The sequence below is a fragment of the Oryzias melastigma genome, linkage group LG2, assembly GCF_002922805.2.
Source record: "Oryzias melastigma strain HK-1 linkage group LG2, ASM292280v2, whole genome shotgun sequence".
NCBI classification, from domain to species: domain Eukaryota; kingdom Metazoa; phylum Chordata; class Actinopteri; order Beloniformes; family Adrianichthyidae; genus Oryzias; species Oryzias melastigma.
The window spans coordinates 12,093,618-12,102,964 of record NC_050513.1 but is presented as its reverse complement, the minus strand read 5'-3'; the positions used below and the strand labels follow the sequence as shown (position 1 = coordinate 12,102,964).

The window sequence follows — 9,347 nt, the reverse complement described above, 5'->3', positions numbered from 1 at the left end:
TATTTTGGGATGGGTACTGGACCTATAGCTTGGCAGCCATGTTGTAACAAAGTAAGACATTTGGCAATTTTCCCCAAATATGGTAAAAGAAAACTCAAAGTTTCACTCACGCCCTCAGATTAAGTATACAAGAGGCTCATTGACCTTTGACCTTGAGGAAAGGCCACCATAACGTCAGTTCTTCAGAAATTTCAACTCCTAAGGATCTCGTTCTATCACATCATAACTCAATGAGCATCATTGGAAGTCTACTTTGAAAAACAAATTGGAAAAAAAATGTTGATTTTTGTATGGTGTTAGCATGGTTAGCTAGCACAAGTAGCATTTCTCTAGTTACCACGTTATTTTACCTCAATTTTGTGACATTTTAATAAACAAATCCCTGGCTCAAGTGGAACAAAAAAGTTATAAGTATAAATATATTTGGAATTTGGGTGTGGGTAACAAAAAGCCCTCCGTTGCTAAGGAAATCCAAAAAGTTACTTTTGCCAATTCTTCTAAAAATTACATTGAAATGTTTGTCACGTCAAAGTGACCAAAAAATAAAATGGTTGCTATGGAGATATAACCAAAAGAAAAGACGCCATTTTGAAAAAACTGTTCTTTTTAATGTAATTGTACAGAGGTAGAGCAGTAGGGTGGGGGAGGGGCAGGTTGTTGGGCTGCACCTGTGCCGCTTGTGGTGTCAATTTAAAACAGTTAACTTTAACTTAAATAAAACTGCTGTAAAATTGCTGTAACATAGAATTAATGTATTAGTTGTTCTTTGTTTTTCTATTTATATCAGAATCATTAGCAATATTGATCACTAATATTTCACAAATATAGTTATATAATATTGTTTTTCTTATATATGGAACCTTAATAAAAATGTTAACTTTTAATACCACTTTTTTTTCATCCCAAACATGCAGAAAACTACACCAGGAGATGATGTAAATGTTCCAACCAGGAGATCCGTTGGAGGATGTTCTTGAGCACTTCATTAGCACGAGTCAAACATGTTAAGAAGGTGAGAAAGCAGAGAGTTGCAGGTTCTAGCTTTGATGAGGTGTGGAAAAAAAGTGACAACACTCGGGATAAAAATAGATAAACACCTGTTCAGTGAGGGTGCCATTTTTTTATGAATTTTTTTGTGGATCCATATATTGCAGCACCGCTTTCAGCAAAAGCCCGGACCAGCAGGTTTGGGCCATCCGGCTCTGGCCAATCAAATTCCCGGAAGGCACGGATGTCTGCGTTGCCTAGCAATGTCAGCGAGGGAGAAGGGGGGGCATGAAAGACGAGGCGGCGGCGGCGGCAGCAGCAGCAGTCAGTGCAGCTGGCTGGATCTGGCAACGGCACGCCGCCATGCCACCGGCCAATTAACGAGCGCGGAGGCAGTTGCCTAGCGACGGGAACCGCTAGAGCTGTGCGGGGCGAGGAGGCGGGAGGGTAGGAGTGGGCTGCGGTGCCGACGGTGGTGGTGATGGTGGTGGTGCAAAAGGAGGGAGGGATGGGGGACTAAGAGGCCTGCAGCAGTACATGAGCACTCAGCTACCGACTCCTCCAACGATACCCACGTTGCCTAGCAACAACACCCCCCCCCAACCCTTTTAAGATGCATTCGTAAAAACACGCCAGGAGAGCAGGTACATGCTTTGCAACCACAAATTAAAAAAATAGTGTTGCTCAAACGGGTATAAATCTGTAATTTAATCCAATGGATTATCCTAAAACCATAATCTGATTACATAGATTATACAGCTAAATAGATTGGGAAAAAGTATTTTATATATATATATTTATCACTTAATAAGAGTCATTTTTGCTGCTTCGTGGCCACTCTTCACACAAAAAAAAAAGACACACAGGCTTTCCAAAACACAATTCTCAACCGTAATCTCATAACCGGGTGTTTCCTGAGTCGCTGTAATCCCATTATGTGTAATCTGTTACTTCCGAACGCTCTCGCACGCGGACGAGCGCGCGCCCGCTCTCCAGCCTCTCAGGTGCCAGTGTTGGAAGTTAATTACATTCCCTCCATTAGCCGGAGCCGGAGCCCGGGCATCCGGGTCTCTGAGGTCATTACTTTGGCTGTGGGAGAGCTCTCGGAGGGGAATGGACGGAGAATGTGTTGGGAAACTCTGTTTACTTGGTGCGGAAGTGTTCTCTAGAACAAAGATTGGAGTAAAAGAGAAAATAAAACTTGGCATTACTAAGGGGAAGGGGGACCGAAGAAGCAGAATTAGTCTTCGTGTTTCACCCTACCCCGAAAATCTAATTGTACCGTTCCTTATCTGCCATAAGCCTATTCACGGAAAAAGCTCTACGGGGGCACTGTCATTTCAACTCTAATTCCAGATTAAATCAAAGCCTTTTCTCTGTCTGTAATTTATGGAAATAACAACTAAAAAGGGAAAAAAAGAAGGATTTGAGTAATGACATCTTTAAACTTGTCGGGATAATGGCTCGGTGAATGAGGGAGCCCGCGGCATTGGCGTCTTTCCGAGGAGGGTCGCCCCACTGCGCCACCCCTCCACTCGTCTCTACTCATCATTTGTTTGGCTAAACGTCACTTTTCTTGCTTTTTTTATTATTTTCTTGTGTCTTCTTTCTTTGTGTCAACATTTGACTACTTTGGCCGTCCAGCTTTGAGCTTTGAATACGACCCAACCAGCAAGGCCAAGTGGGCCCCACCTGTGTTTGCCCACCCTGGGCGGCGGAGCTAGCTAGCATGCTAACTGTACACCAGGCAGCTGGCTAGCATAGCAAGCTAGCCCACTCAGAAATCTAAAGAAAAAGGTGGTGGATCATCTTAACAACAGTAAAGAATTTGGAATTTAGCGGTTAGCTTTGGTCATAAACAGTGTTGTTTTCAAATGAAAACAAATTGAGAAGGATTTTCAAAATAAAATGCAAACCGTAATCCCTTTGATCCATTGTAAAAGTGTTCCAAGTGTTTTTTTCTTTTTTTTAATTATGATTATTAGCCTAAATCACTTGTCAAAGTCAAGGCCCAGGGGCCAGATTCGGCCCTTCAGGCAATTACATCCGGCCCGTCGGATCATTTTGTATTATTGTTATTTTTTTATGGAGATGAAAATCTAATGGGTTATTTACAAGCTAATTTTTTATTTAAAAGGACGTAAAAGTGCAAGAAATTTGAGTGTATTTTTTTTCTTTTAGCGTTTAGTTTATTTCTAACTTGCATCTTCTTGACAAAATATATTTTTATGGAGAGTAAAATATTGAAAATTATTTAAGGTTAAAGTTGATTTATTCTGAAATAATATTCCTCAGTGTTTATATTCAAATTTGTGTTAAACAAGTTACGTTTTTAAATTTTTTTCAAATTTTATTTTAGCGTGTTCAATCAATTTTTATTTGGCAACCTTAGGTGTGTTTTGGATTTTGACACCCTTGACTCAATACAAATGATCTAAAAATTGGTGGGCGGGATCCTTTGTGTGGAATGACTCCACCCACCTTGCCCCTCCCCCATCACTGAGAGCCTTTTGTTTACACGGTTTCCTGCTAGCTTACAGCTAACATTACTGGTACAACAAAATGAACAGCTCTAGACAAAGAAAACAAAGACGTTCATGGATCTACTCGTCTACACGTGGATGCATCAAAATGGGGTGGAGCAGAGAGCTTGAGGCCCCGCCCCCTGCATTTCTTAAGAATTCCTACATTTCAAACTATATTTTTTTGTCTGCTTCTTATCCTTAAGATTTGAGCAAAGACATACTTTTAAGGATATGTCCTAAATCATCAGAAAAATCCCATAAATACACACTGAAAACACCATAAACACGATTTTCTTAAAAGTGGGTCTTTATAGAATATAAAAAAATCATGACCTAAGTAGAAACTCGCTCTTATTTGTACAATCATAGTTTTAAAAAATATCTTAAAAACGGACTTCTTAGCTCAAATTTAAACCTAAACTTTATTTTGGAGGGACTTTAAAAACGTGTAAAACTCAACTAATGCCATCATAGGTGTCTCAAATTGGTCTTAAAATAGTCTCTGTTTTGTCTCAATGTCAAATTAAGCAAAAGATGTTTCAACGGGTTAAAAACTAAAGTAAAAATCTGACATTTATGGACAGGTCCACAGGCATTTTTTTTCACCTAAGTCTGCTTTCATAAAGCTTTGAACCTCACAAACACATCCGATGAGTTTTCCAAAGACCAAACTTAAACCTACCGACTGTAGAAAGTGACAGCTGCAAACATCACAGAAACACCTTTTTTTCTGCTTTTTCCTTCTCCTCACAAGTGTATAAATAGGCCATAAAACCATAAACCTCTGTTTGCTTTGAACATTTAAGAATCGCTGTGGATATTTTTAGCTGGCGAGTTGAATGAGTTCAAACTCAAACAAGCGGCTTGTCGTTTCAGATTTGCTTCAACTCCAAAGGTGTGGGACTTGACAGGCCCCAAAATGTCAGGATTGGAGGGGGGGAGGACAGTAATGAGCAGGATGAGGCGGAACGTCCAAAAAAAAGTCCCCCAAAGAATATAGACAAAGAAGACAATTTAATGGAGAAATATCCATTGAAAATAAAACAAACTAGAAGAGTTGCGTTACTTGCGATAATGCTAGTGTGAATGCTTTTTGCTGAAAGTAGTCTCTAAAGATGCTGAAGCTTTTTGCCAAAAAATGGTGACATAATTGACTTTAATCGATTAAGGGATTTGCTGAAAATGCAAAAACTATTTGCAAAATGTTAAATTTGCTAAAAGAATGAAAATTTCATTAAAGAACTATGCAAATGTGCTGAAGTTGACCTAAATTTCTGAAAACTTTGTAGTAAAATTGCCTAAAAATCAATTATACATGCCCATTTTGCAAAAATATTTAGGTTGATGCTTAAATATTAGCTAAACTCCAAATTAGCCCAAAATTACTCAGTAAACTGAATTAGTCAAAAATGTTAGCCTGTTGCTAAACGAGATGCTAAACTCTAAATTATCCTATAAATCACTCAGAAGATAACAAATTATCCAAAAAAGTTAGCATGTTGTAAAGTATTCGCTAAACTACAAATTTACATAATAACAAAACAGCCAAAAATGTTAGCATGTAGCTAAAATATTTGCTAAACTATAAATTAGCATAAAAAACCACAGTAAATAACAAATTAGCCAAAAACGTTAGCATGTTACTAAAATATTAGCTAAACTACAAATTAGCATAAAAAACCTCAGTAGATAATAAATTAGCCAGAAACGTTAGCATGTTGCTAAAATATTAGCTAAACTACAAATTAGCATACAAAACCTTAGTAGATAACAAATTAGGCAAAAAAGTTAGCATGTTGCCAAAATATTAGCTAAACCACAAATTAACATTAAAAAAACAAAATAAATAAACAAGGACCAGCATTGTCGTAATAAACAAAATCCAAAACACACCATAGGTCGCGGACTGAACAGGATAAACATTTATTGAACACTCTAAAACTAAATTTTTGAAACTTTAAAACCATAAGTTTTAAATAGATATATAGCATTACCTGCAATAATGCTAGTGTGAATGCTGTAGGCTGAATTTGGCCACTGAAGATGCTAGTGCTGATAGCTGAAGATGCTAAAATAAATAGCTAAAAATGCTGAAGCTGAAAGCTCAAAACGCTGAAGCTGATATCCAGCTAGATGCCATATTAGCCTAGCTAACTTAGGTTAGCCAAAACAGCTAGCATGTAGCTGAAATATTAGCTAAACTCTGAAAAAGGCTAAGAAATTAAAAAGAAAAGCCTATATTAACAAAAACAGCTAGCATGTCGCTGAAATATTAGCTGAACACCAAAACAGCCTAACATAATTAAAAAGAAAAGCCTAGATTAGCCAAAACAGCTAGCATGTTGCTGAAATATTAGCTAAACTCTAAAACAGAATTAAAAAAAAATAAAAAGAAAAGCCTAGATTAGCCAAAAGAGCTAGAATGTGGATTAAATATTAGCTAGACTCCAAAACAGCCTAAAAATTAAAAAGAAAAGCCTAGATTAGCCAAAACAGCTAGCATGTTGCTGAAATATTAGCTAAACTCTAAAACAGAATTAAAAAAAATAAAAAGAAAAGCCTAGATTAGCCAAAAGAGCTAGAATGTGGATTAAATATTAGCTAGACTCCAAAACAGTCTAAAAATTAAAAAGAAAAACCTAGATTAGCCAAAACAGCTAGCATGTGGATTAAATATTAGCAAAACTTCAAAACAGTCTAAGAAACTTTTTTGTAAAAAAGCCAAAATTAGCCAAACAGCTAGCATGTGGCTGGAATATAGCATGTAACTAAAACATTAGCTAAACTCCAAAACAGCTTAAAAATTAAAAAGAAAAGCCTAGATTAGCCAAAACAGCTAGCATGTGGATTAAATATTAGCAAAACTTTAAAACAGTCTAAGAAACTTTTTTGTAAAAAAGCCTAAATTAGCCAAACAGCTAGCATGTGGCTGAAATATTAGCTAAACTTTAAAACAGCCTAAAAAACTAAAGCCAAAATTAGCCAAAACAGCTAGCATGTAGCTGAAATATTAGCTAAACTCCAAAACAGCCAAAATAGTCCAAAAAGGTAGCCGATTGTCAAATTTTAAAACTTTAAAACCGTAACTGTTTAACATAATTATGAATAATAGAAATGCAGGAATATTATTCCAGAATAAATCAATTTAAACCTTAAATAACTTTAAATATTTTACTTTTTATGAAAATATATTTTGTTAAAATTATTCAAGTTAGAAATAAGCGCAAGATAACATCGGGCCATAAATTATAATAAATAAAATGATCTTGAGGGGCGGATCCAGCCCCCAGGCCATGACTTTGACACATGTGCCTTAAGGGTTCTAGTTCTTCGTGTCATCCTCTGGTCCTTTCTTCTATTTAGATTAAAATTACAATACCTAAGAAGTCCAGTTGACTTGACTAAGCCATGACAACTGTGAACATCGTCGACACACGTGGGGTGCTCAAGGGGAGCTAGGCGTTGAGAAGTCTAGAAACAAACAAATCCCCAAAGGGGAGTTCTTATTCTTTGTCCTCCTCTGGTCCTTTTTCCCCTACAAGCCTTGGCTTGTATAGATTTGAGCCCGGGCAGCACCAGTGGCACCGGCCTCCAAGAGCTGGCCCAGTTGGCATGGAGTTTAATTACAGCAGCTGTCGACATGCCGCACTGGGGGAATCGACGATGGCACGTCTGCAACCCTCCCCTGCAGTCAGGCTGATGCCTGTGCACGGCGAAGGGCGCGATCACACATCCGGCGTGTTTCAATTATCCTCAACATACAGACAACATTTTTTATGTGTGTGTGTGTCCCTATTCTCACCCATCAAAAGGCAAGTGCACACATGTAGAGCTTCAGCGATCTGTCAACTGAACAGCAGAGGACTTTTACAAATCTCATTTGAGCGGTTGTAACTTAATTTGGAATGATGGACGCTCTTTCGCCGTATCCGCCCCCACCCTCCTGGATTAAAGAAACACCAATGTGTATCATGTGTCAATAATTATCTCATTTTACCCCTGAACGGCTTCCTTAAACAGGAGTAAGAGACCAGAACCACCAACGATTAAAAGGAACTCACCTCCATGACTAAACCATATTTGGTGTAATGAACACTCAAGCTAATTGTTCTAGAAAAATGACTTTATTGCCACTGCGGCACAGTCGGACAACCCTAAAAAAAAGGTGACAGACTACCAGGGGATGACCGGGCCGGGAATAACGCAGGGAAATGGTGGCCTATCCAGGTCAATCCATCCATCACCGGGCAGTTACTCAGACAGAGGACAGCTCCCTGACAGAGGTCTGAGTGGTTTGGGATTGAGATAGAGGAGCCAGAGAGTTATAGCTCCTAAGCCCCACCCCCTCTTCAGAGGAACCTCGAGGAGGAGGACCGGCCCTGCTTTCCATCTAAAGCCGTCTTTGGGAACAAAAACTGCGATAAGAAAAATTGATTTTTTTTCTTTTTCTTGAATCAACACGTTTTGTTTATCTTATAGTGAGATATTTCCATGAGAGCCTGTACTAGAATTGTATTTGTTATTATTCAAAGCTTTTTTTTTTTACCCTCAAGGGACTCAAAGTTGAGCTTATCAGCGCTTTCAGGAACCTCAAAGATGGAGAAATAACTGGCTGGATCGATTTGTTGCTCACATAAGCTATACAGAGATAAAAGCTACCACTGAACTTTTGGATTTCTTCAAGTTTTGTTGGGTTGGAGACACATTTCAAGAAATCAAAGGGGGTAGAGTTTTAAACAATCTTACCAATGATCAAATTCTGATCAAGTATCATATTAACTTGGTGTAGGACCTCAAAAACTAAAAGAGACGTTAAAGGATAAGATAGTTCTACTGTCATTGGCCCAATTCGGTTAGTTGAAGCTTGACCGTTAAGACATCTTAGTATAAGCAAGTTGGTGGCACGGTAGTAGAGTGTCTGCCCCAGTAGTGAATGGTTTGAATTCCTAAAAATAAGACTCATTACTGGAAAAAAATGAAAAACATGCATCTGGTCTGGTGTCGGGTTAGGGTTGGGGTACCGGTACCTTGTTTGGGTTCCGGTGCGCTATGTGTACTTGACTGGTTCTGGAGAAAACCTTTAAAAATGTCTTTATGTTGACTCTCTTACCTGTATGCGTCCTCTGATGGGCCTTTAGGTGGGAGCTTTTGGTGTACACCTTTCTGCAGCCGTTGAACTGGCAACGGTGAACCCTCTTTTTATTCTCTGGTAGCTCCCCGACCCCGATGGCACATGCGGCGCCATCCTCCTCCTCCTTCATCCGGACGGGGAGCGCGTGTCCCGCCACCAGCCGGGCGGCGCCGAGCCCCACCTTCCTGGCGACAAGCTTCAAAGTGAGCGTCCCGTCGGCGGAGGCCGTTAGCGTCTGGTTGGGCTTGACGAGGTGTCGGCCCAACTCTGGCGACGACGGCGGGGTGAGAGAAGTGACGGCGCTCAACTGGGCCTGGTGGACGCCCTCCATGCCTTCCACGCTCTCCTGCGCCTGTCCTTTGGGTTTAAGGTCCCTGGTTGTTCCGGAGTGGGAGATCTTCCGTGTGGGGAACAGGAGCGCTGGAGGTGGGCTCGGAGGTTCGGGGAGGCCGGGCAAGCTGGGCAGCAGGGAGTCCGCCAGTTCTTCATCTCCATCCTCCTTCAGGTAGGCTGGGGTGAGGAGACCGTCCAAGTCTTGATCGAAGAGTTCTGACAGGCGCTTGGGCTCCGTCTGCAGGTAGCGTTCCAACTCCAAACAGGTCTGGAACACAAGAAAACCCCAAAACCTTAATTACAGTCACATAAATAGACCATAGAAAACAAGGAATAGCTCAACCCCTCCACTCTTATATTCCAAGTAGGAA

General features: G+C 39.9%; 1 protein-coding gene across 1 annotated transcript in view; it reads right to left on the bottom strand.

Annotated features, from left to right (window-relative positions):
* klf7a (Kruppel-like factor 7a) overlaps positions 1 to 9,347 on the bottom strand; it is a 69,471-nt gene that overhangs the window by 16,277 nt on the left and 43,847 nt on the right. Inside the window, exon 2 of the mRNA XM_024288980.2 lies at positions 8,623 to 9,244. Coding sequence (XP_024144748.1) covers positions 8,623 to 9,244 — 622 coding nt within the window. The remainder of the gene's footprint in view (positions 1 to 8,622; positions 9,245 to 9,347) is intronic.